The sequence below is a fragment of the Corticium candelabrum genome, chromosome 14 (assembly GCF_963422355.1).
Source record: "Corticium candelabrum chromosome 14, ooCorCand1.1, whole genome shotgun sequence".
Classification (NCBI taxonomy): domain Eukaryota; kingdom Metazoa; phylum Porifera; class Homoscleromorpha; order Homosclerophorida; family Plakinidae; genus Corticium; species Corticium candelabrum.
This window is the reverse complement of record NC_085098.1, coordinates 5,508,238-5,534,668: the sequence shown is the minus strand read 5'-3', so window position 1 is coordinate 5,534,668 and position 26,431 is coordinate 5,508,238. Positions and strand designations below refer to the sequence as shown.

The 26,431-nt window shown below is 40.6% G+C and overlaps 4 protein-coding genes and 1 long non-coding RNA gene across 15 annotated transcripts; 2 read left to right on the top strand and 3 right to left on the bottom strand.

Annotated features, from left to right (window-relative positions):
• Positions 1 to 3: 3 nt before the first annotated feature.
• Positions 4 to 1,560, top strand: LOC134189522 (vacuolar-sorting protein SNF8-like). Its single transcript, XM_062657821.1, has 8 exons — positions 4 to 71; positions 198 to 387; positions 705 to 757; positions 808 to 859; positions 918 to 990; positions 1,075 to 1,216; positions 1,275 to 1,349; positions 1,418 to 1,560. Exons 1-8 carry the CDS (start codon positions 24 to 26, stop codon positions 1,505 to 1,507), a joined length of 723 nt encoding a protein of 240 aa, XP_062513805.1. The 5' UTR covers positions 4 to 23; the 3' UTR covers positions 1,508 to 1,560.
• LOC134189521 (uncharacterized) lies at positions 1,478 to 8,172 on the bottom strand. Of its 2 annotated transcripts, XM_062657819.1 has the most exons (12): positions 7,732 to 8,172; positions 6,615 to 6,989; positions 4,682 to 5,578; positions 3,819 to 4,627; positions 3,383 to 3,764; positions 3,060 to 3,322; positions 2,819 to 3,001; positions 2,565 to 2,753; positions 2,197 to 2,508; positions 2,082 to 2,141; positions 1,842 to 2,024; positions 1,478 to 1,779 (listed from the first exon to the last, which is right to left on the bottom strand). In XM_062657819.1, the coding sequence occupies exons 1-12, from the start codon at positions 7,973 to 7,975 to the stop codon at positions 1,741 to 1,743; spliced, it is 3,936 nt and encodes a 1,311-aa protein (XP_062513803.1). In that variant the 5' UTR covers positions 7,976 to 8,172; the 3' UTR covers positions 1,478 to 1,740. The 2 variants fall into 2 exon arrangements, with proteins under 2 accessions (XP_062513803.1, XP_062513802.1); XM_062657818.1 differs by having other exon boundaries at positions 3,819 to 5,578.
• A 378-nt stretch (positions 8,173 to 8,550) lies between these two features.
• Positions 8,551 to 10,664, top strand: LOC134190268 (uncharacterized). Its single transcript, XR_009971622.1, has 2 exons — positions 8,551 to 8,659; positions 9,907 to 10,664. It is a non-coding gene; the product is annotated as an uncharacterized LOC134190268 (long non-coding RNA).
• A 1,262-nt stretch (positions 10,665 to 11,926) lies between these two features.
• Positions 11,927 to 14,833, bottom strand: LOC134190267 (interleukin-1 receptor-associated kinase 4-like). 4 transcript variants are annotated; one of them, XM_062658717.1, is made up of 7 exons: positions 13,587 to 13,716; positions 13,333 to 13,525; positions 12,958 to 13,269; positions 12,814 to 12,867; positions 12,550 to 12,756; positions 12,428 to 12,496; positions 11,927 to 12,244 (listed from the first exon to the last, which is right to left on the bottom strand). In XM_062658717.1, the coding sequence occupies exons 2-6, from the start codon at positions 13,489 to 13,491 to the stop codon at positions 12,449 to 12,451; spliced, it is 780 nt and encodes a 259-aa protein (XP_062514701.1). In that variant the 5' UTR covers positions 13,492 to 13,525; positions 13,587 to 13,716; the 3' UTR covers positions 11,927 to 12,244; positions 12,428 to 12,448. The 4 variants fall into 4 exon arrangements, with proteins under 4 accessions (XP_062514701.1, XP_062514702.1, XP_062514703.1 ...); XM_062658718.1 differs by lacking the exons at positions 11,927 to 12,244; positions 13,333 to 13,525 and adding an exon at positions 14,517 to 14,833 and having other exon boundaries at positions 12,252 to 12,496; positions 12,958 to 13,301; positions 13,587 to 13,768; XM_062658719.1 differs by lacking the exons at positions 11,927 to 12,244; positions 13,333 to 13,525 and adding an exon at positions 13,824 to 13,917 and having other exon boundaries at positions 12,252 to 12,496; positions 12,958 to 13,301; positions 13,587 to 13,768.
• Positions 14,834 to 18,674: 3,841 nt separating this feature from the next.
• Positions 18,675 to 26,200, bottom strand: LOC134190265 (uncharacterized). 7 transcript variants are annotated; one of them, XM_062658711.1, is made up of 10 exons: positions 24,405 to 24,458; positions 21,210 to 22,930; positions 20,460 to 21,149; positions 20,222 to 20,404; positions 19,969 to 20,157; positions 19,594 to 19,905; positions 19,304 to 19,363; positions 19,058 to 19,240; positions 18,936 to 19,004; positions 18,675 to 18,763 (listed from the first exon to the last, which is right to left on the bottom strand). In XM_062658711.1, exons 1-9 carry the CDS (start codon positions 24,451 to 24,453, stop codon positions 18,957 to 18,959), a joined length of 3,435 nt encoding a protein of 1,144 aa, XP_062514695.1. In that variant the 5' UTR covers positions 24,454 to 24,458; the 3' UTR covers positions 18,675 to 18,763; positions 18,936 to 18,956. The 7 variants fall into 7 exon arrangements, 6 of the variants coding, with proteins under 6 accessions (XP_062514695.1, XP_062514698.1, XP_062514696.1 ...); XM_062658714.1 differs by lacking the exons at positions 18,675 to 18,763; positions 24,405 to 24,458 and adding an exon at positions 25,948 to 26,200 and having other exon boundaries at positions 18,819 to 19,004; XM_062658712.1 differs by lacking the exons at positions 18,675 to 18,763; positions 19,304 to 19,363 and adding an exon at positions 19,450 to 19,503 and having other exon boundaries at positions 18,819 to 19,004.
• Positions 26,201 to 26,431: the final 231 nt, after the last annotated feature.

Here is a 26,431-nt window from a genome sequence, read left to right as displayed (position 1 = left end):
TCTTGAGATATTTACACAGAGCCATGAGACGCAGAGGAATTGGCGCGATTGACAAGGGAAAACTTGCTAAGGTATTTGTAGCGATTTCTAAAGTAAAGTAAAAACAGCAGACAAACCTTACTCACTTTGCTGGTGCAATGCATTCACAACATAGACAGGCACATGTACAGCATTACACTGTTGTGTTTGATGTAAAGGCCAAGTTTGCAGAGAAAGGAACAGAGATTGCTGAGCTTCAGTTCTCTCAGATGCAGTCGCAGTTGGATACGTTTCGCTCAAACTTGGAAGACTTCGCGGCCAAGCACAAGAACGAGATAAAAAAGAACGCAGAATTCAGACAGCATTTCCAACAGATGTGTGCACGGATAGGAGTCGACCCCCTAGCTTGTAAGCATCTCTGTTTGCTTTTACAAGTTATTTGTTTAATTAATTAAGTTTTGAATAATTAAAAATAGTTTTATGCACAAGTCAAATCGTCAGTGACGTTTTATATTGTACATTAACATTTAATGGGACAGTAAAGCTGGCTGTCTAGGATGTCTGATTTTATTAGTGTATGATATCTGATGTATCAGTAGATGTTAATGTATAATTTTAATTTATTAATTAAAGTCTAATTTAAATTTACTATCTATTTTAAGTTAATGTCTGTCTAATTTATCGCATGAAGCGTATTGTGTGTACTGATGCTGATGCTGTTGCAGCAAGCAAAGGATTTTGGGCAGAAATGCTTGGTGTGGGAGATTTCTATTATGAGGTGAGTTCGTTTGTGTGTATTCCGTTGTGTCTATGCTTCATGTCTCGTAGCTAGGAGTACAAATCATTGAAGTTTGTTTGGCAACGAGATCAAGGAACGGAGGTGAGCTGCTTCTCGTTCAAAGTCAACAAGTACTATTAGCTATTCACGATCTCTATAGGTCTTATAAGTCTTGAAGAGCTAAAGCTTCGATTGTTGAAATCAAGAGGCAAACATGGCCAGGATATTAGCAAGTATGCAAACAACTATAATACACATGTCACTATGGATGGACCATTATGTGTATTGGTCGTCGTGGTAATCTTCGTTGTTGTCAGTGATGATATCATACGAGCAATAAAGAAGTTACGGGTACTTGGCAGTGGGTTTGCTGTCATTCCTATCGGCGATCGGCGACTCATACAATCCGTACCCGGTGAACTGAGTATGGATCACACGGCAGTATTACAACATGCCGAGGTAAACCCCAACGATGTCTTACCATGTCATTCAATTGAAAGCATTCTGTATAACATAGAATGGTGGTTATGTCTCGCTGTCTGATCTCGTCCGAGAAATGAAATGGGAAACGACGCGAGCTTCTCGTGCATTGGTATCAATATCCATGTAAAATATCAGATCAGACTGGTTACGTAGTCTGGTGTGGATATCATGTTATAGGAACACCTCGTACAAGAAGGAATGGCATGGGTCGACGATCAAACCCACGAACGACAGTACTGGTTTCCAAGTCTTGTTCCTGATTTATAGATATCAATAAACAGCAATTTGTTGTATCAAATATATCTGACCAGAAGTGATGTCAATAGTTCCAGTAGAAGATTACTCTAAAGCACATCCAATATAGTGACATAAATTAGTACCTCGAGAAAATAAAGAGCAAAAACATGATGATATGTACTGTCCCTCTGTCTTGTCTGATTTTTGATAAAACAACAACAACAACAAACACAACTTTGTCTCCAGTAAACGATACTCATAATTCAATTCTTTTCAACTAGTAATTTCAACTCAGGTAAAACCTAGAGAGACAGACAGTGAACAGCGAGGTTTGTACAAACGGTCACTGACTTTATGTGTAAACCTTCATTATGTCTGGTCTCAATGCATGGTCACTGATTGTTGCTGACTTTGCCACTTGAATCAATTCCAAACCGACCGACTTCTCTTTACTCTCATTGTCCCTACTTTTCGGCCACCGAGCCTTCGGGTCCAGTAGCTTACCCACGTCGATATTCTGACGCTCCATATCTTCCAGGTACGCTTTCTGTAACAGTAAATCGTCACACATGTACTACAACAGTGACTAAGTGGTACTCCTCACGAGGTCCTGTTTCTTTCTACTCGAATATGGAGGAAGGCCGGTTGCCAGCTCAAACAAAATCTAAACACGACAAAAATTGTGTGTTGACAATAATCGGTTTCAAGTGCCGACTGACCATTCCAAGACCATAGATGTCTCCTTTGGTTGAAACAATGCCTTGGAATATTTCTGGAGCCATATACGGACGCGTTCCAACTGAGGATTGTTGTTCGACTTCTTTGGGTATGTCGCCGTCCGCGTCTATTACCATTGCCAACCCGAAGTCGCTGAGTTTTGCCTCAAACGTGCCACTCAGTAACACGTTTGATGATTTCACATCGCGATGTACGACCGGCAGGCGATAGGCCGTGTGAAGGAACTCCAAAGCCGATCCAACATCGCGAGCAATCGTCAAACGTACACGCCAATCAAGAGGCAGAGAGTTATTCTATATGAAGGAACTCATTTGATACAGCAAAACGTCGTCAAACCCGATTCTATTACCTTGCAGTCAAGGCGGTGCGACAAAGCTCCCATTTCCATGTATTCATAGATGAGACACAGTTCCGGTCCATCACTGGAGAATCCCAAAAGGCGAACGATGTTCTTGTGCAGATATCGAGTGAGTAAATTCATTTCTGTGCCAAACTGTCTTCGACTCAATGCAACTTGAGCAGCACTTAGACTGGAGGCCTACAAGTTTATAGAAAAAACGTTAGTAAACGAAATCTGCCTGTATGTATTAGATTTTGTGTTACTTTTTTGAATCGTTTAACGGCGACTTGAAATGTCTGGCCAGTTTCGGAGTGGAGTACTCCATGGAAGACGGTTCCGAACGAGCCCACTCCCAGTCGCTTACCGCCGTCTTTCATCGAAACCTCGTTAAATGTGTCTGTAGCTCTCTCGACGTGCCAATACTTGCTCTCAAATATCGGATGAACCTGGCAGGAAAATGTGTAATAAAACGTAACGACAACGTGACTGCCATTTTGGACGTACCTCGGGATCTCCTTTTCTATCTGTATTCTCTTGGTTTGTCTCAGTGGCATGTTCAACACTTGGTCTTACTGTACTTACTCTTATGGATGTCGGTTGAGAACGAGGAAACGCCAGTTCTTCTTCGTGAATACCGGAATACGTCACCATTGAAGTTGTCAGTACACCCTGATTCTGTTGATGCAACATTGGTGGTAACATGGGATTGGTATTCGCCTTTGGCTCGGAGCTTGTACTGAGTTGGTTCAACCACTCTGGTTTTCTATCTGTAAAGTATGAAGCAAAATTGACTTTATATTTGTAAATGCTCATTGAATTGAAATTACCAGAAGTTTGCTGTACATTTGTATGCAATGAACTTGCTTCTTGCACTTCAGACTCGATGGGCGTTTGCTGACTACCTTCATGGAGTCTGTTGCTACCCTGAGTGACACTCGGCAAAGTCTGTGTCTCAGCATTAATGCCTGGTCTTCTCGTTTTTCTCAAAGTGTTGTCATGCAGCAATGCGTCGACTGCCTCCAGCCCCATACTTCCCTTTTTCTCGAGTAACCGATATAGCAGCAGAGATCGAGCATTAGCATCTTGACTCAGCATGTGATCCAAGTCGGAGGCAGAGAAGACTGTCCTTTCATACAACCATGATGCTGCACGAACAGGATCAACTTCATCAATTATGTCATGAAAGTATCCTCGAATTGCCAAATGTTCCTACAAACATCTAGTCATTCAAAGTGTGCAGAACAACATCATATAAACTATTACCTGTACGGCTTCATGTTTCCCAAACCATATCATAAGTTCACCAGATGGTATAAACTCTTGACCACCAATACTATATAATTCCTTCTTCACTTTGAAAATATTGACATCCACTAGATCTACAAAGTCCGGGTACAATGAGTTGCAGTCCCGAAGCAAAACAGCAGGATGTATGACAAACGAGCTGGATGCATTGCTCAAAGCATTCAGTCGTGCACAAATCATTGCATTTATGCTAGAACAGACAGCAGGCAATGCAGAAACTCCATTGTGCACATAAACAACAGCCTCAATGTATGTTTCTGCATATGTGACATCCAACAAGTGCCGAGCTGCAACGTGAAACCTAGCGGATGATGCCAGACACTTTACAGAGCTGGGAAAGCGGAGCATCAAGTATACTACCAGCTGATAGAAGACTGACACAGGAATAACCTTCTTGTGACATCCAGGGTAACGAAATGCTAGTGGAGGAATCTGAGTATATCCCAATAATGGTGACAATGATTCATTTTTCAGGCAAGTCGGCACAAGATAGCAATGGCGTGCATTAATGACAGCATATTCATGCTTGTCACTATGGCTTCTGCTTTCATTAGGAAATACGTAGGATGTCTCCGAGCTTTGTTCATGCTCACTATCAGCAAGCATGGGATCGAGTAGAAGATGTAATTTGTGAAGATCCTGTAACAGGAGAGTTGTGAAAGTAATCTTGTCTTTTGGAATTAGACCATGTTGAGCAACAGGCAGTAGGTTGTCATTGACTTCAGCATGAGCAATTTTACAGACCTCCAACAGCTTGGAAATCTCATCTGAAAACACAGTTGGTTGCAATAAGAGCTGAAACTTATAACGTTGTTGCATACTAGACTCTTGTAACAACTTGTGAGGACTGATCAATGCAGACTTTACTGGTGAAACTGGTGAAAAAATTGCATCATAATCATCCTCCACTTCCATGACATCACTTCTGATGTCATAGGAAATATTCATACACAAACCAGTTCTCATTAGATGGTTCACAGAGGGCATTAGGTCTGTGGAATCCCCAATATTTGTGATCAATTTTTCTAATGACATTTTCTTAGTTTGATGCAGTCGCTCAAGAAGAACCATCTTTTCTAACTCCAACCTCAGTGACACAGATGTTGACTCTGTATTTAAGACTTTGAGAATTGCTGAATGAACTGATAATACCACGGCTGGGTCAGATGGCTTCGATACAAAAAACATGTTCTCAGTGTGAATTCCATGGTTGCTCACTAAATGTCTAAGAACCCTATTGTCATACTTGCAGTCTGAACTAACAATACCAAGAAACACTATTTGTCTTGGAGACTGTTCCAGGCATCCTAGCAATCTATTCAATTGGGCAATCCACACAGGCCTAACTGAAGCCACTTCACTAGTGATGATGTCGTCCACAGGTAAAACTACAAATAAAGGAGTCAGACACGAGTTGCACAAAATCGCCTCTATTCCTTCGCCTTGTACAAGTTCGGATGAACTTATCCAAGTAGGGTCTTCCCCGTCCGTTAGACAACCAAATACTTGCATTAGTTGTAACCCCTTTGTTGTGGTAGGTGTGTCACTAGGAGGACTACTCTTATATGCCATTTGAAATACTTCCAAGCAGTATTGCATCACCATTTGGTGTAAACCCAATACATTTACAACTAGAATGCGCCGAGCACGAGAGATACATGGAACAACATTCTTCTGGGACTGAGAAGATGAAGATGAATTGGAGAGCCTGCCATCACCTAAGCACAACCAACAGTCAGATCTTGTAACAAAACAGCACAACTGACCTACTCCACATCTAAGTAAATGCCTAAAGGCAGTTAGAGAGAGGCACTAGCAATACAACTTGGAACTATGACTCCACCCATATCGTATCACAGAACTACTGAGCACACCTAGCAACGACTTTCGTCATGTTTGGTAACTTGGTGGTAACTACAACACACTAGAATGCATCACCAATTTGAGTGGGCAGTGGAAAGAGTTCAAAGACATTCTGGCACCAGTCCCTACCACAAATGTTCAACAACCTCCCAAAGTGCTAAACCAACAACCACGACAGGAATGCAGACTCTTGCCAAGTTAGTTAATCTCTGGCTACCACCCAATAATAAATAACTCATAAATATGCAAAGTTGCTATAAAGTTGTACCTACTGTTGTGGGAAAGAAAAAATATTATTAATAAGAATCAACCAGATCAGTCTGGTTCAGCACAACACATAATATATTCTATTCATTTATTATTAATACTATTATCAATATTATTATATAGACAAGTGGTTCTTATGTCAACATATCAGACATGCAATCATGCACATGATACATCACATGACTACTGCACATGACAGAGTGAACATGAATGTAATGCATGACCTTGCTATTGCATCAACAAACAAAATAATGTGCTTGACATCTTGCAGGTGATGTTCACGTGCAAAAAAAACCCGTCCATTGCAATGGTACTGTAGCACTAACAAATATTACTGAAAATCGGTCACATAAATTAAGTTGCAAATGTATATTATAGATTAATTACACAAAATTCAAATGATAGATAAAATTTGATGTAGTAATTAGTTATAAGACTGATTCTACAACAACAGAGCACAAGAGAAACCTGACATTGTGCTTAGATACTTTGTACTAATTAATTAATTAATTAATTGAGTCTTCAGTATACAATTCAGATTGGTTAGAAACACACATGTACAATATTTTCTACTTTCTACAAGATTACTAGAGACTTTCTTTGTATATATATAAAGATAATTACCTTGACTGTCCACCGGATATTGAACTGTCGTATCTGTTTCTTTTCTGCTTGAGCCTTGACGCGTATGACCTTTTGGTAGTAGAGCAGAGTCACCTCCAAGTTTACTAGTTGATGTATCCTTGTCACCTCTAAACTCGAGCTCGTCACATCCGTGAAGACTTTCTCGGTCATCACAGTACCGCGGCCGTCCAACCCTCCAACGACATTTCAATGTCTCGCAGTGTTCAGAAATAAACGAAGTGTAATGTTGATGATGACAAGGTACCGGCAAATGCTGAATTGACAAACTGTCTTCTTTGGAATAGCCATTGTAGGACCCAGGATATCCTCCCATCTCCAGAGGGAGAGATGAAAGTGTCAAAAATGTCGAGTGACCTTCGAAAGGTAGGGAAATGAATGAGCTAAACATTTACTAGCCGCGTCTCCAGACTCTCGCGCTAGTCTTGTCCGGTGCCCGTATAACAATTTCAGCGGCTAGCGCGAGGGAGTCTGCGGACGTGGCTAGATTTAGGACCTTGTAGCAACAGCACAAGTCTCGGATATAACGTAGTAGGTCATGGCGACCAAATAGTTTGAATGGCTGCACACACGCGATACTTTTAAGTTTGTTGAATTTTAAAATGACTGGAAATTGATTAGTTAGCGTAAGACCAAACTTGCAATGTAGACTTCTATATTTTAGATAAAATTAGAAAAATTGTAGATACTTAAGAAACACTTTAATTACAGCTCTAAAAATAAATATATCTTCCGACGACGTTGTACACCCATGCTCTGTTTGAGTCTCAGTGCAATCTAATTAAAAATGTAGCCATCTTTTATCAATTAGTGTTTTTCAAATAGTAATTTTGACACATACTTTGAAACAATATTTAAAATTAGTATCAACAGAACAAATCCTTGGTTAATTAATCACTTATACACGTATATCTAGATAATTATGGTTAGAATTGTTGCGCTTGCATGAGTCCAGACGGTCACCCCCGTGGCGAAGAGCCTAGGCCCGGTCGTGCAACACAAAGATGCAGTCTGTCTTTCCTTGCAAGTTGGTAGTCAACCCCAGTAACTTAATATTAATTATAACTATCTCTCTAGCCACGTGGAAAATTGCACTCACCTTTCACCTCAACGAAGCCAGTCATGAGCGGAAGTGCTGATAAGGTATGACATTTGGAAGACGTTTCAAAGTGCTTTCCCTCATTTGCACCATCAGTTTCCCACACTTGGTGTTTTCGGTCAACCTCCCTCACTATCACACACCGTACTGTGGTGGAACGCCGATTCCGGCACACACGTCCTCTCGATTTCGTCCAAAGGAAAGCCGTCATTGTCGGGGCCGTCGCCTCTAGTACTTGGTACATCGCAACTTTGACGCAAACGTCTACTCTCCGATCGAACTGCTAGACGTTCTAGCAGCTCCATCTTTCATAGCAACAGCAAGAGCAACCAATTAGCGCTAGGTGTGCTATAGTACATGACGTCATGATGATGTCACCGAAAGCATGATATGATAGATATCTTCCAAAAATGCATGTACACGTAATACAAGGATGCTATTGCGGTTCGCCCGCACCAGTCGAAGGAAGTAGATGCCATTACCATGAGTTTCAGCACACAAAACCACGCCCATTTGTAATAATTTGTACTAGAAAAGTGAACCTAGCTAGACAGCTGACACTTTAGACAACTCGTTGCGTACAGACTCACTTACGCGGCTAGCAAACGCTAATGCATCATCAATACTGCACCCAAAATGTTCACGTGGAAAGCGATGACGTCGTTAGTGACACGCCCGAGGAATCGGTTAATTCGAGGTGATGTCACTATCGCGTTAATTTTAACAAGCAACGCCTTAAATCGCTAATAGTCGGTCATGCGCGGCTCCACCCTACCTATAAGCGCGCGCAAATTCGTTTTCCTGCCAGACGTTGTCGAAACTCACAGCTACAAGACGAAAGAGTCACTTGTCTGAGCGGTCATTGCAGGTTCGACGCTTCACTACTACTCTTCGAAGGCTATTGACTGCTACAGCTTGTACACGTAAAGTAAGTCCATGATGGAGGCTTGAGCTAGAAATCTAACGTTTCGAAATCGGTACTGTGCTGTATATCTACTAGCTTGTAGTATGCCTGGTGTATGTGTAAGGCTGGGAGGTGGTGCAGTCACATGGTGGTCTGTAGAGGCTTGTACTGCTTCGTTTACGTGCCTCGAGGAATCCATGCACGCGCATGCCAGCAGGTGGTGCATTGTTTGGTCTACTGACGCATTTCTTCTCCCTAGCAAGCAGGTACTGTACTACGTCTTGTGTAACTTCGCAAAAGTTTGATGCACAACGACAGGCACAAGCAAGTCTGTCGACCAGTGCATGTAGAGACCTGTACAAAAATTTTGGGCGATAGACCTCCCGGTCCCTCATGTAGTCCGAGATCGGATGGCTAGTAAAATCTTGGAAACGCGTGCGCAAGCACTCAGCCAGTGTGCATGTCGGGGTATCTACAGACAGCCAGACAGTAGCATGAGCAGGTAATGAGTTTGTCGTTTATCCTAGATAACACATTCTCCTACGTTGCGTGTCATCTCTCTCTCCCTCTCTCTCCGTCTCTCCCCCCCCCCCCCCCTCTCTCTCTGAACACTGCCTCAGTTAGGAGTTCAAGCAAGAAATGCGGCGGCGAACAATTGCAAATGGGATAGCTACACTGCGTGTCTGTAGTTGTCAGGTGGAGAAGCAAGAGAGCATGGTTGCGAAACAACAGAGCTCTAATTTCTATTTCGTCTCAAAACTTTCCGTAGTGTAACCACACAATCTATTTGTAATTTAAATGTGACAACTCCCTAGACCCATGCAGAGATCTGGACGTCGCAAAATTGGAGGCTAGTTACTTGGGTGCGCAAAGTGACCTTGATGCCTAGATGCAAAATTGTGAGCCTGTACATCTAGCCCCAACTTGCAAATCTAACCCAGGACACTTCATATGTTAGCTAGAAAGCAGAAGGCAGTTTGTATGTAGTGCATGTTTCTCGTGAGCTAGAGCTTGACACCACGCAACGACAGTTGTCACAGTTTGTCTGCTTTTCATGCATGTGTGCACGACACCAAGCAACACGTGTTTGTTTGTCACAGTTCCTCTATGGTAGGAAAACGGTTTCCTACTTTCGTTATGCATTAATTAACATAACGCATTGTGCGTTCTGAGCTTTCACGTCCGCCTTTTCAAAATATAACTCTAGTTCGCATTTACCACTAGAGCTTATATTCTTGCTTGCTAGTAAATACTGATCTTTCTTTCCGTAGAGTGTCAGTCGAAATGAACATATGATCGCAGTTGCTACACTGTCTTTTGCACAGTGTCGCTATTGCTCTCGCAGAAGAGTGAATCTGGAGCATACAGCAGCTTAGGAGCGCGACTGTTTAATTACAAGTCCAAATTCGACTTCCGAAATATCGTGGCCAGCAAGTACGCGGCTGCTTGGAAACGTGGCAGGTACACATGTGCTATCAATCCATAGATCCCGTATATATCTTATGCGAAGTACGTGGCATGGACTCAAATATGGAACACGGTCTAATGCTTTTAGTTAGCAAAGAATGAAGGACTCTACACTAGAATACGTCGTAATAATTAATGTAATAGCATATTCATGGCCGTAGCAGCCGCTTTGTCAGTCTCGATCATTGATTCAGACTTTCTCGGAGACGATCTGGCAATTAGGCCAACGAAGTTTCTGGATCAAGGGACAGTGTTGCACACACCAGCATTCGAAGCTGGAATTGTGGCCGAGAACTTTTTAGTGCAGCCACTAGACGTGGTTGTTGGACATGCCTGTACGGTCACAAATGCCGGACAATGTGTACAGTGTTCAGGAAGACATGGATGACAGTCGATGTAGGTTTCTGCATATGTGACATCCAAGAAGTGATGATTGCTTATCATGTGATATCTAGAATCCGCTAATGTGGGAAATAGTTGAGCAAATATATGTACGTAAGAATTAATTCAAGTAGTTGGAAAAGCACAGTATCAAGTATGCAACCAACTGATAAAAGAGTAAAGACAGGAACAGGAACGTCCTGTTCAGGTAAACGAAATGCCTGAGCTCGAGGATGCTATGATCATTTGACACATGATCAGTACAGTGTTGTGTTAGAAGATACTTTCTCATCGTGACTGTATACATACTTCATACTCTAATGGACATGATATACAAGCAATCAATCTAGATAAGATGGATGCCAAACATACTTGAATTGCTGTTCTTCAAGCATCACCACACCAGGATGCAAGCAGATACAGGACCACACAGACCCAACCAAGGACACTTTCTGATATACTTCTGTAATTAAATTCTTTAAAAATTGTCTTACATAAACAAAGTACATAACTCTGGCGTGTATGAACGGTTACTCAATCCTGGGCTGAAATGTTGGATCAATGAACACAGGAACATATCGTAATGTGTTGGTTCTCAAATCAATGAAGTGTATTCTCTCCTTTTTCCTCTGATGCTGTATGTGTCAACCAACTCCAGCTCTACAATGACCTTGTGTACAAGTGGTGCAAGAATGCCACGTTTATGGTCAAAATCTAATGATACTAATTCATCTTTGACTACTTAACGCTGAAAATGGTGGATTGCCAGTTATGGACAGATGCCGGGACTTCGCTACAAATGATTCGATGCAATGTGCTCATAGAAAAGATTCTTGAAGAGATCAGCACCACGGATTTCTTGGTTAATTGACCACAATTACTTACTATACTACTTCATGTAATAAAATACTAATTTTGGAAGATAAAGTTTCAGTAGAGAAAAGTTTGGTATTGTGGTAAATACAGATATACAGTAGTTGTAACGTTTAGCATGGGATTTTTACTAGCCCAGAATAAAAATACGTAGTTTTGCTTATTATATTTGAGATGTGATCAAACATTTGATCAGAAACTTGGACGTTGGAAGGAAACGATGTTGTCAATTTGTTGAGGAATGCAATCTCTGTTGTTTCCATGAATGTTCTGCCAGTGTTTGGACAAACACGACTGTCAGTTATTACTAAGCAGCAGGAGCAGGAGCATGATTTATGGGCCATGCCAAGCAGTTATTATAGTTCTTCAATACAGAAGCCCTTATGGAATATGGAGTATGACATCACTGTTGACATTGAAGTCTCAATCTGCTGCAATATATCTTGTTCACTGGCATCAAACAGGAAGCAGAAACAGTCAAATTTGTATTTGAAGTTTGAAGCATTGCATTTGTTTACAGTAACTAGAAAACTATAACTTATGTTTTATGCTGTAAGTTCCTTGCTGGTGTATAGTAATATGTACTAACAATTTATTCATTGGTTCTATACCAGTTTTCAATAAAGAAATATCATAGACATATGCTGAACTACAACAACAATTAACCAGCATCTGTAATTACATCAGAAATAAATGCCTGAATTATTGCTATACCCACTCATATCCACTGGGCAATAAGATCTACAAACATGGGATACAGCATTTGCTAGCATAAACAAAATAGATGACTGCGCCCAGTTAAGAAAACTGTTTCAGACAAAGAAACACAATTGTTGGCTACAAATTGTAGCTAATGAGCTGTTTCGCTGCAAGGTCAATACAAATAATCTAGAAATATAGTACAGTGTAGTACGTACTGACATAAGAGACAAATAGCTAGACAAGAGCAATTTTCATTTTGTCAATATACTGTATTTACTTTCTTAATTAAACATTGCACTCTGCATGTCAATAGTTTAAAACTTTTCAATCACTATAGGAAGCAGTATACAATAGTCTAACTGTACCTACCCGCATCAGCATTGTTCATTCCTAACTCTGTTCAATATTGCTAATAAGTGCTGTCAGCTGAAGTAAAACCTGAGCAGAAATAGATCATTGATATGAAGTAAGCAACTGAAAACATTTGCTACCTCAACAATGTCAGGTCTATTTGTGTGATCCCCTATTGCGGCCATCTTCCCAATCTTTAATAAATCAAGACCATATGAACTGTCTTTGCCCTGTCCTCGTCTGCTAATTGGCCATCGAGCTCTGGGATCTAGCATTTTCACAATGTGGACTTTCTGACATTCCATGTCCTCCAGGTTTGCTTTCTGCATTAGAGAAATACAAATAAACTAAAAATATCAGCAAAATTACACTAATAATATAGTAATGCTAATAAACAGACCTACTGACACGCTCTCAGAAACCTTCCATAACCAATACCAACTGAAGAATCTCTGAAGCTAAGTTCATGCCACAAACTAACAATACTGTACTCAAGCTAAACAATGCATTGTTTGTAATTATTCTATACAAGCTGTGGTCTTGCCTACCATTCCAAGACTATAGACATCCCCTTTGGTTGATATTAACCCTTGCAATGATTCTGGTGCCATGTAAGCCCGAGTTCCGTAAGATGGCTCCTCTGTGTCTTCAGGCTGCTGATCACCATCAGAGTCCCAGATTACTGCCAGGCCAAAGTCACTTAACTTGGCTTCAAAGTGCGACCCCAACAGCATATTGGATGACTTCACATCACGGTGGACAACTGGTAGACGATAAGCTGTGTGAAGAAACTCCAAGGCAGATGCAATATCTTGACCAATTGTTAAACGAACACGCCAGTCAAGAGGAAGAGTGTTGTCCTGTAGACATAGCTGGTCAGTGTGACAAACACCTATAGAGACAAGTATGCACTAATAGGACACCTTGCAGTCACGTCTGTGAGCTAGAGGTCCTCTTGACATATACTCATATATAAGACAGAGTTCCGGTCCATCACCGGAGAATCCTACAAGTCGTATGATATTCTTGTGGAGATAATGAGTCAGCACATTCACCTCAGTTCCAAACTGCTTTCGACTCATTTTAACTTAACTAGGCAAACTTCAAACTGGTAGCCTATATTACAAAAGAACCCTTCGGTTTCTTTACATTACATAAAACTATTGCTTTTCTTTACCTTCTTCAGACGTTTCACGCAACTTTAAATTTCTGGCCGGTTTCAGAGTGGAGCACTCCATGAAATACTGTTCCAAATGAACCAACTCCCAGTCTCTTTCCTCCCTTTTGCAGAGAAACTTCATTAAAACTGTTGGTTGCTCTTTCAACGTGCCAATACTTGCTCTCAAATATTGGATGAACCTACCACAAAGGAATATAAAATGACAGGAACAATAAACAGAACAAGTAGTGGCACTTCAGGATCTCGTTGAGAGCGTCTGGACAAGACTAGCGCGAGAGAGTCTGGGGACGCGGCTAGATTTACGACCTTCTAACAACAGCACAAGTCCCGGATATGACACAGTAGGCCTTGGCGACCAAATAGTTAGATTGACTGCACACACGCAATGCTTTTAAGTTTGTTTGAATTTTAAAATATGACTGGAGATTGATTAGTTAGTCTAAGACCAAACTTGCAAAGTAGACTTCTATATTTTAGATACAATTTAAAAAAATTTCTAAATAATTTAGAAACACTTTAATTAATTAAGCTATAATTGTATTTGCTAAAAATAAAAATTATCTTCCGATGACATTGTACACCCATGCTCTGTTTGAGTCTCAGTGCAATCTAATTAAAAAATGTAGCCATCTTTTGTCGATTAGGTTTTTCAAATAGTAATTTTGACACAGACGTTTGAAACAATATTTAAAATTAGTATCAACAGAACAAAAGCTTGGTTAATTAATTAATTACACACGTATATCTAGATAATTATGGTTAGAATTGTTGCGAATGCATGAGTCCAGACGGTCACACCATGGCGGAGAGCTTAGGCCCGCTCGTGCAACACAAAGATGCAGTCCTTTCCTTGCAAATTGTTAGCCAACTCAGTAACTTAATATTAATTATAACTATCTCTATATCCACGTGGAAAGTTGCACTCACCTGTTTCATTCGTTTTAGTCTTTCGACGTCGTGATTTCACCACACCGAAGACAGTCATGAGCGGAAGTGCTGATAAGGTATGACATTTTGAAGGCGTTTCAAAGTGCTTTCCCTCATTTGCACCATCAATTTCCCACACTTGGTGTTTTGGATCAACCGCACTCGCTATCTCACACCCCAATGTGGTGGAACGCCGATTCCAGCACACACTCGTCCATCCTTCTGATTTCGTCCAGGAGACTGAAGGAAAGCCGTCATTGTCGTAGCCTCGCCCCAGACGCAGTGTGGATTGCAGCCCCGGATGCGCTGCCATCACCACTACGGTACTACGGTATGTAGTGGTGATGGAAGCGCATCCGGGGTTGCAATCCACACTGGTACGTAGTGGTGATGGCAGCGCATCCGGGGCTGCAATCCACACTGCGTCTGGGGCGAGGCTATCATTGTCGAGGCCGTCGCCTCTAGTACTTGGTACGTCCCAACTTTGATGCAAACGTCTACTCTCCGATGATTTCCTCGAACTGCTAGACGTTCTATCAGCTCCATCTTTCATAGCAACAGCAAGAGCGACCAACTAACGGTACTGTAGATGTACTATATAGTACATGACGTCATGATGATGTCACCGGAAGCATGATATAACCCAAAATGCATGTACCGTAATACAAGGATGGCATTGCGTAATACAAGGATGGCATTGCGTAATGCAATGAGTTTCAGTACACAAACCCACACCCATTTGTAATAATTTGTAATAAAAAAGTGGACCTAGACAACTGACACTCTAGACAACTCGTAGCTAGTGCACAGACATCACCACACAAAATTGTTGCTTTGCCTACAGACGCAAACCCTAATTATTGCATCATCAACCCAAATGTTCACGTGGGAAGCGATGCGTCTTAGTGCCACGCCCGAAGAACATGGTGATGTTGCAATCGCGTTAATTAATGCTCCTGCTTCGATCACGGCGCAGCTCCACCCTACATAAGCGCGCGCAAATTCATTTTTGGCACGTTCGCCAACCGTCGGAACTCCCAGCTACAAGGCGCTTGTCTGATCGGTCATTGCAGGTACGACTCCTCTCCCAAGGCTTTTGCGTAAAGTAAGTCCATGATCGATCGAGGGCGCGCTCGAGCTAGAAATCTAACGTTTCGAAATCGGTACTGTGCTGTATATCTAGTACCTTGTCGTATGCCTGGTACATGTGTGCACTCAGCAAGTGTGCCTGTCCGGGTATCTACAGACGTGCAGACACTAGAGTGTCATGGGCAGATAGTGAGTTTGTCGTTTATCCTAAATATATCACATTCTCCTGCGTTGCGTCATCTCTCTCTCCCCCTCTCTCTCTGTTTGACCATCCTGTCGCCTCTCTGTCATGAACACTGCCTCGGTTAGTAGTCCAAGCAAGAAAAGCGGCGGCGTTCTAACCCAGGACATTTCAAATGTTAACTAGAAAGCAGAAGGCAGTTTGTATGTAGTGCATGGTTTCTTGTGAGTTAGAACTTGACACTACGCAACGACAGTCGTCACAGCTTGTCTGCTTGTCATACATGCGCGCACGACACCGAGCAACACTCGACTAGATGGTAGGAAGACGGTTTCCTGCTTTCGCTAGGCATTAATTAATGCGAGGCATTGTCACGCAACTGCTTTCTGAGCTTTCACGTCGGTCTTTCAAATTAAAACTCTAGTTCACTCTAGAGCCTAGATTCTTGCTTGCTAGTAAATGCTGATCTTTCTTTCTCTAGAGTGTCAGTCGAGATGAACCTTAGTAGATGATCGCATGCTGCAGTTGCTACTCTCGCAGAAGAGTGAATCTGGGCCATACAGCAGCCTAGGAGCGCGACTGTCTATTCTCTAGGCCGTCCAAATTCGACTTCCGGAATGTTGTGGCCCTCCGAGAACAGCGTGCTGCACGGTTGACACGTTGCATCGACGAATTCGATCCGGAACTCCTTCATTTCCTTTAGTGGATTAGACTGTGCAAGTACGCGGCTGCTTGGAAACGTGGCAGGTACACATGTGCTACTTACTTAGCATACGATCAATCCATAAATCTCGTCTAAATCTTGTGCGAAGTGGCATGGAATAGAAGATGGAACGCGGTCTAACGCTTAATTAATTAACAAAGAATAGGACTCTACACTAGAATACGTCATAATAATGTAACAGCATTAATTGTCATGGCCGTAGCAGCCGCTTTGTTAGTCTCGATCATTGATTCAGACTTTCTCCTAGACGGTCTATCTGGTTAAGCCAACGAAGTCATATTTGAAACACTTGCCAACTAAGTCGATTGTCCCAGAGATCTAGGGACAATGTTGCATACACCAGCATTCGAAGCTGGAATTGTGGCCGAGAACTTTCAATAAACGTGGTTGTTGGACATGCCTGTACTGCTGCGCAATGTGTACAATGTTCAGGAAGACATGGATGACAGTCGATGTAGGTTTCTGCATATATGACATCCAAGAAGTGCTGATGGTTGCTTCTCATGTGATACCTAGAATCTCCTAATGTGGGAAATAGTTGAGCAATATATATATATATAGCAATATATATATATATATATATATATATATATATATATACATACGTAGGAATTAATTCAAGTAGCTGGATAAGCACAAGCAGTATCAAGTATGCAACCAACTGATAAAAAAGTGAAGACAGGAACACGAACGTCTTTCTTATAATGTTCAGGTGAACGAAATGCCTGAGCTCGAGGATGCTATGATCATTTGAGGACACATGATCAGTGTTGTGTTACAAGATACTTTCTCATCCTAATTGTATACATACTTCACACTGTAATGGCCAACATGATATATACAAGCATAATTGATCTAGATAAGGCGGACGCCAAAAGATACTCCAGTTGCTGTTCTTCAAGCACCGACCATGCGCCAAGGATGCAAGCAGATACAAGACCACACAGACCCAACCAAGGACACTTTCTGATATAGTTCTGTAATTAAAATTCTTTACAATTGTCTTACATAAACAAAGTACATAACTGTGGCGTTTACAAATGGTTACTCAATCCTGGACTGAAATGACGGGATCAATGAAAGGTTTGGTCTACAAATTAAGGCAACTGACCTAAACACAGGAACATATGGTAATGTGTTGGTTCTCAAATCAATGAAGTGTATTCTCTCTTTTTTCCTCTGATGCTGTATGTGTCAACCAACTCCAGCTCTACAATGACCTTGTGTACAAGTGGTGCAAGAATGCCACGTTTACGGTCAAAATCTGATGATACTAATTCATCTTCGACTACTTAATGGTGGATTGCCAGTTACGTAACGGACAGATGCCAGGAGCCCAGGACTACGCTACAAATGATTCATGAAATGCAATGTTCTCATAGAAAATCTTGAAGAGATCAGCACCAAGGATGTCTTGGTTGATTGACCACAATTACTTACTATACTTCTTCATGTAATAAAAATACTAATTTTGGAAGATAAAGTTTTAGTAGAGGAAAGTTTGGCATTGTCGTAAATACAGATATACAGTAGTTGTAACGTTTAGCATGGGATTTTTAATTATCCCAGAATAAAAATACGTAGTTTTGCTTATTATATTTGAGATGTAATCAAGCAAGTGATCAGAAACTTGGACATTGGAAGAAATGATGTTGTCAATTCGTTGAGGGATGCAATCTCTGTTGTTTCCATGAATGTTCTGCCAGTGTTTGGACAAACACGACTGTCAGTTATTACTAAGCAGCAGGAGCAGGAGCAGGATCTATGGACCGTGTCAAGCAGTTATTATAGTTCTTCAATACAGAAGTCACTTATAGAATATGGAGTATGACATCACCGTTGACATTGATGTCTCAATCTGCAATACATCTTGTTCTCTGGCATCGAAAAGGAAGCAGAAACAGTCAAATTTGTAATTGAAGTTTGAAGCATTGCATTTGTTTACAGTAACTAGAAAACTATAACTTATGTTTTATGCCGTAAGTTCCTTGCTGGTGTATTGTAATATGTACTAACAAATATAATTATTCATTGGTTCTATAACAGTTTGCAATAGAGAAATATCATAAACATATACTGAACTACAACAACAATTAACCAGCATCTGTAATTACATCAGAAATAAATGCCTGAATTATTGCTATACCCACTCATATCCACTGGGCAATAAGATCTACAAACATGGGATACAGCATTTGCTAGCGTAAACAAAATAGACGACTGCTTTTTCGCTGCAAGGTCAATACAAATAATCTAGAAATACAGTAGTACGTACTGACATAAGAGACAAATAGCTAGACAAGAGCAATTTTCATTTAGTCAATATACTGTATTTACTTTCTTAAACATTGCACTCTGCATGTCAATAGTTTAAAACTTTTCAATCACTATAGGAAGCAGTATACAATAGTCTAACTGTACTTACCCGCATCAGCATTGTTCACTCCTAACTCTGTTCAATATTGCTAATAAGTGCTGTCAGCTGAAGTAAAACCTGAGCAGAAATAGATCATTGTTATGAAGTAAGCAAATGACAACGTTTGCTACCTCAACAATGTCAGGTCTATTTGTGTGATCCCCTATTGCAGCCATCTTCCCAATCTTTAATAAATCAAGACCATAAGAACTGTCTTTGCCCTGTCCTCGTCTGCTAATTGGCCATCGAGCTTTGGGATCTAGCATTTTCACAATGTTGACTTTCTGACGTTCCATGTCCTCCAGGTATGCTTTCTGCATTAGAGAAAAAGAAATGCTATAACTATGAGAGTAACAAATCACAAAATATTGGTTTACCAAAGTCTGTTTCTTTCGACTCGAGTAGGGAGGAAGACCAGTTGCTAGTTCCAGAAAGATCTACAAAAAATAAATAATACAAATGAACTAAAAAAATATCAGCAAAATTACACTAATAATATAGTAATGCTAATAAACAGACCTACTGACATGCTCTCAGAAACCTTCCATAACCAATACCAACTGAAGAATCTCTGAAGCTAAGTTCATGCCACAAACTAACAATACTGTACTCAAGCTAAACAATGCATTGTTCGTAATTATTCTATACAAGCTGTGGTCTTGCCTACCATTCCAAGACTATAGACATCCCCTTTGGTTGATATTAACCCTTGCAGTGATTCTGGTGCCATGTAAGCCCGAGTTCCGTAAGATGGCTCCCCTGTGTCTTCAGGCTGCTGATCACCATCAGAGTCCCAGATTACTGCCAGGCCAAAGTCACTCAACTTGGCTTCAAAGTGGGACCCCAACAGGATATTGGATGACTTCACATCACGGTGGACAACTGGTAGACGAAAAGCTGTGTGAAGAAACTCCAAGGCAGATGCAATATCTTGACCAATTGTTAAACGAACACGCCAGTCAAGAGGAAGAGTGTTGTCCTGTAGACATAGCTGGTCAGTGTGACAAACACTTATAGAGACAAGTATGCACTAATAGGACACCTTGCAGTCAAGTCTGTGGGATAAAGGTCCTCTTGACATATACTCATATATAAGACAGAGTTCCGGTCCATCACTGGAGAATCCTACAAGTCGTATGATATTCTTGTGGAGATAACGAGTCAGCACATTCATCTCAGTTCCAAACTGCTTTCGACTCATTTTAACTTGAGCGGGATTCAAACTGGTAGCCTATTATATTACAAAAGAACCCTTCGGTTTCTTTACATTACATAAAACTATTGCTTTTCTTTACCTTCTTGAGACGTTTCACGGCAACTTCAAATTTCTGGCCGGTTTCAGAGTGGAGCACTCCATGGAAGACTGTTCCAAATGAACCAACTCCCAGTCTCTTTCCTCCCTTTTGCAGAGAAACTTCATTAAAACTGTTGGTTGCTCTTTCAACGTGCCAATACTTGCTCTCAAATATTGGATGAACCTACCACAAAGGAATATAAAATGACAAAAACAATAAACAGAACAAGCAGTGGCACTTCAGGATCTCGTTTCACTTCAGTTATTGATGGCTCTCTCTCACTGGAAAGTTCACTGTCTGTTGTCCTTGTAATCGTCTGCACTACTGTTAACGATGAACGTGGAATGGCAATTTGTTCCTCCTGAAGACCAGCATAAATAGCCGATAATGATGTAGTCGACGTTATTGAACTTTCTTGAGACTGCTGTGCAGATCTAGATTGCAAAGACTTGATACCGAGCTGGTTTAGCTGTTCTTTCCTTGTACTTTCAAGAGTTGAATAGTTCAAATCGGCATCGGTTTGCCCTACATTTCTTGATATTTCATGATCGCCAGGCTTACTATGAGAATCAGCCTTTGCTGTCAATGATGGCTCCTGCATTGGAGATGCAGCCATCACTCTATGAGCTTGTTGATGTCTACGTCCCTCTCCAATTTGGGCAATCTCTGTTTCTGTTTCAACAGTCAACCTTTGATGTTTCTTCAGCGTATTATCATGCAGTATAGCATCAATTATTTCAAGTCCTCTTGCTCCTTTATTTTCAAGTAATAAAAGTAACGCCTGTAAACGCATATCAGCATTTTGATCCAACATTCGGTCGAGTTCTGATCCAATGATGAGTTGCCTCTCATACAGCCACGTCAAAGCACGGACAGGATCAATATCACTTTTAATTGACATGTAACTTTTTTGAATTTCACTAGGTTTCTACAAAGCAATATAATTGGTTACAAGAACATTACAACAACATAGCAAATATCAACATACTGGTCCAAGTTTTCCAAACCACAAGAAAAAATCATCAGTTGGTGAGAATAGCTGCCCACCAATGCTGCATAATTCTTGGTTAGTGCAATAAGGATCGAAATCAATTAAGTCGACAAAATCAGACCATGTTGAGTTAGAGTCGTGAAGCACAGCAGCTTGGCAGATAACAAGTACACCAGAGGTTTTGAGCAACATGTCCAAATGATCACGAATCATAATTCTTATGCCATCACAGATAGTAGGAGTGATTGGTGAGACAGTACCACGAACATATACAACAGCTTTGATGTATGTTTCTGCATAGGAGACCTCTAACACATGTTGATCTGCTATATTAAACTTTGCTGCATGTGCACAACATTTCACAAACGAAGGAAAGTGTTTCATCAAGAAAGCAATCAACTGATAAAATACAGGAATAGGAATATCTCTCTTATAATGCCCAGGCGATCGAAATGCCAGTGGAGGAATTCTGTGATAACCTATCAGTGGAAGCACCAGCTGATTTGCTTCTAAACATGATGGTAAAAGCACACAAGATCTTGCATCAGGAATCACAGGTAGTTGCGACTGAGGTTCAGTGACAATGATGTAGATCTTCTCAGAGCAGTCAGCATGACCACAAGCAACAAACAAAGGGTTCAATACCTTGCTTGCTCTGTGTAAAGCTGGTAAAAGAACTTGAAAAATTTGACTGAGTTTGCTTTTTGGGATGAGATTGTGCCGAACAGCAGGGATAAGGCAGTTGTTGGTCTCAGCATGGAAAAGTCGACATAATTCAATATTTTTATCAACTTCAATTGCAAACAACTTTGGGTCCAAGATAAGATTCAAGTCGGCACCTTTTGTGTAAGAAGCTCCCACTAAACTATCTTCAACAGAAACACCTCTGGATTGGACAATGGTTGATGTCATATATTGTTCACGCTGATAGACATCGCCTTCAGTGTTAACAAAAGGGCAGCACATAACTAAGCTGGTCTGTTCCAAATGCAAAGTGAATTGAGCTAACTGCACATCAGTCACATCCTCAGTGAGTCTACTCCGGAACTGGTCAAGAGTTAGAATCTTAGTCTTTTTGCATCTTTCAAGAAGAATCGCCTTGTCCACTTCCAGAAAGGACGATTCAGCTGCTAGCAATGACTTAGTAAGTACTTTATTGATTTCTGTACAAATTGAGGATAACATTAAATGATCTGATGACTCTAACACAAAAAGCATATGGTCTGTTCGAATCCCTAGTGTATTCATGACAACATGTTTGAGTACTCTTTCATCATAGCTGTATTTACAGATACCAATAACTACAAGTGGGCTTCTACCCGCTTGAGCAGAAACAAGCAATTTCTTTATTTCAGGAAAACAAAGTGATGAATCCTCTCCAATGACCTGCTGATCCAAAGGAATGACAACAATCAGAGGAGCCAGACAACTGATTACAATGGTAGCTTCCATTCCTTCACCTTTGATTGGTTCTGTGGCAGTAAGCCAATGTAATTGATTGACTTTCCCTGCACCGAGTACTTGCATCAATTGTACACCTTTTGTCAAGTCCTCGGAAACATATGTACTTTCCAAGTACTTCTTCATTCCAAAAATTTCAGAAGCACACCATAACTCTCGTCCACGTACTCCAAGTATGTTCACAGACACAACTTTTGATGCATCAGCAATGACCTGCTGTAAACTGGAATGCACTGATCCAGGTTTGTCATCTAATCCTGTCAAAACAACCAGTATACAGACTATGTCTTACACTGAAAGTAGAATATATTTAGAGCTAATTAATGTACGTATGACCATCATGAATCATACTGTTCACATTAAATTACAAAAGCATGTTTGAAGCTTATCAGATACAACAGTTGTTAGCTTGTTGTAAGAGAATAAAATCAGTAAGTGAGACAAAACCAGAAGATTTATGTCGTGCACAACAACAGCTGTCTGTTTGTTAGAGTCAAATCAAGTCAAATTGATTTCAAGGAAGACACCGGGTTCACAGCCGATGGAAGCAATTATTTACAAATGGAGTGGCCTAACGTGCATCAAATATGCATAATTTAACACACGCTACAAGCAGCTGGCTTAATCAATTAACAGGATTTACTACAAGGTAGTGGCCTTCAGGTAAATGCAGGGCAATTGGCATTCTTGCATAACTGAACACAATTGACAGAAATAGTATTAGGTAAATCCCTAAATATATTATTCTATTTAATCAGCTATTACCACGACCGGAAGTATGCAATAGATAGATTGCTAGAGTCGAAATTTCGAACAGTAGGGCAGCCATAGCTGCTGTGGATCCGTCAGCCTTGAGGTTTAGTGTAAACTTGGTGTAGTAGGCAAAACAATACAATGACATGTTACACTCACTTGGATACAGTAGACAGAAGTATGAGTGAAATATGAGTGAAATAAAATAATATAGCAAAAAGCAATAAAAATCTTTGAATCGATAACTAAGTGTTTACCTGTCAGACATGACTGGTGTGAGTGTCAATCTGATGGTGTATTATATATCATTGCACTGGAATCTAGTACGTACAGCACCCAATTCGGGTAAACATATAACATTCATAAACTTTAGTTTAGAAAAATTATTATTCATATACACATAATTTATACTACAGTACGTGTAAAACTGTATGAATAAAGAGCAAGACCTGTTTAGCAACAATCAAAAGAAAATGCCAGCTGATTGAACAAACCGTAGTAAATAAACCAGATCCAACACACGATTTATAAGTGTGCCAAATTAGCGCCCATATGACAATAGACGCCTCAACCAACATTTTGATAATGTGTAGCTGGCCAAACCTAACATTCTTGTTTGTAGAATTATCAACTAGCATGCATTGTACCACACTGCAACGTTCACACATTGAATTCAATTAGCACCAGAAGTTGAGCTCATACAGTAGGTTACTTTCCATTCCCTAGGGTCTACGTACTGGAGTTCTTCCTAATTGACAGTCTGGTGAACTACGTACGCCAAACCTGGTGCATAGTCACTTTAGTGTGATGGGGCCCCCCATACTAATGGTTACCAACATGCGACAAACGCCGAACATGTGAGCTTACAAATTGTTATTTACTAGTAATGCATCAACACTTTTGAAATCAACGCTAATTAGTCTAGCCAATGCCTACCATTTAGAGGGAATTTGAAATTCAAGTAAGTTTCCATTTTACCTGATGCTTTCTGGTTTCCGCTCGAAACTTCTACCAACGACTCCGCCATACACTCGCGTTCTAGCTCGTACAGGTGGCTACTACGTACGTGCGTCACATAGTTGATATCAATTTTAAAATTTAATTAATTAAAAAACTGTCGATTGCAAGCGTATCCAGTTTACCTAAATTGTAGTAGACTATCGACATCTATACAAACAAATAATAAGTTTAGAATTTCGCAGGCCAAGCGGTAACGGCTCTCGACGTTTCGAGCCCCGAGGTTCAGCAGGGTGTAGGTAGCGCGCGTTAATAGCAAAACTTCTGTTTTGTACATCGATAATTAAATATTGTGTTCTAGACACTATTTTGGCTAACCAGTAGCCACGCATAATTTTCAGGGCATAGAGCTTGAAGAGAGAAGAATGCTTTGGGCACATTCGTTATGAGCTCAAAGCACTAATTAGCTAATTTTGACATCTGGTCACTACCATCTGAACAAAACAGTAGTTTTACTGAAAGACATGGACACCATATTTCTACAGTCATTGAGCTGATGCTCAAAGTGATGTACGCACATCAGAACTGTTTGATATAGCTAGGTTTCAAGGATACCAGATACCATTGCACAAAACCTCATCTGAACTCAAGTGCATGAGAGGTATAGTTGCAGAAATTTAGAATTTAGAAAACCATTGAAAGAATTTAGAATATCCTTTTCATATTCTAGACACAAACCTGCAACTGTAGCATTATGTACATCCATGCTCAGCAGGTCAGAATAATCAATCTAGACGCCTCTTGACATTACACAGTACATAATGTCATTGTCAAGAGCGAAGACAGACAACATTTAAACACAATCAGTCACAACAATGCAATACCATTCTTCCTTAATTAACTAATTACTTAATGAGGCTACTAAACAACAGCGTTTATAATAGATTAATTAATTAAAGATGTAAATTAGCTAAGACATCATATGCATCTATCTAGAGTAAATACTTAATTATTAGTGAAGTAAAACGCAGCATTATTCCGGTATTATAAAACGCTGAAGTTAATAATGAATATTCGTGCCAGTGGTCAAGACTCTATAGTTGCTTCAGGATATGCACTATAGTTCCACTGTTGTACATTTGATTTCTGTAGCTGCAACATGCAATACAGTGTAACCAATAAAGTTCTGTTGTCTAGGTGATATCAAAAAGGTAGAATCAAACGAAGCTAATTTTAGTGAAACACCTGAAACGATATACATATTGACCGGTTCATTGGATAAAATTCCAGTGTTTCAGCTAACATGGTTAGTGAGTCTATACCGAGTAGACACTAAAGTATTTCGAGCATTCTACGGTAGTTTCATGCAGTTGTAGACTATACAAAGTCAATTTTCAATAAGTGATTTGCCGCTTTGCAAAAACACAAATCTATTTTGTCATTCATGCAAAAAATACAAATTTATTTTGGAATTCGTTCGATGCATTGAGGACGCGCATGGCTAGAACTAAAAGGCACGCGGACAAATACCTTGAAAGTAAATCTAAATAAATTGTTGTCCAACCTGGTTAGCCATTGCCACGTGGTGGATTATTCGAGCTCGTCAGCAAAGAAATTCCATGGGGCGGTAACAGCGAACGTCACTTTTAGAGCTGCCGTTCTCACGTCTGGGACAGTTTATCCTCGTTAAGTCGCCTAAAGGAATGTAGGCTGGTCAACAGACTGTTTTTCTACACGCCTCCGTCTTCAGAAGTCGACTAGACTTCGCCGTTCCAGCGCTCATCTGTTATATAGATTGACTCTGCGCAGAAAAGCACAACGCGGTAGCTGAAGATGTAGGTGTGTAGTCTGGACGTTCAAAGAATGGAGATCGTCGCGCAAGATCGAAATGAGCTGCAAACAGTAGTCGCATTGAAATATGTTCATTCAACGAAGCGTAGTATAGATAATTAGCTTACCAAAGAGTCGACTTGAGCTTTCTGCAGAGTAGTACGCGTGGACCAATCAGGACAGTGAAAGTCACATGACTTTAAAAGGCACATGACGCA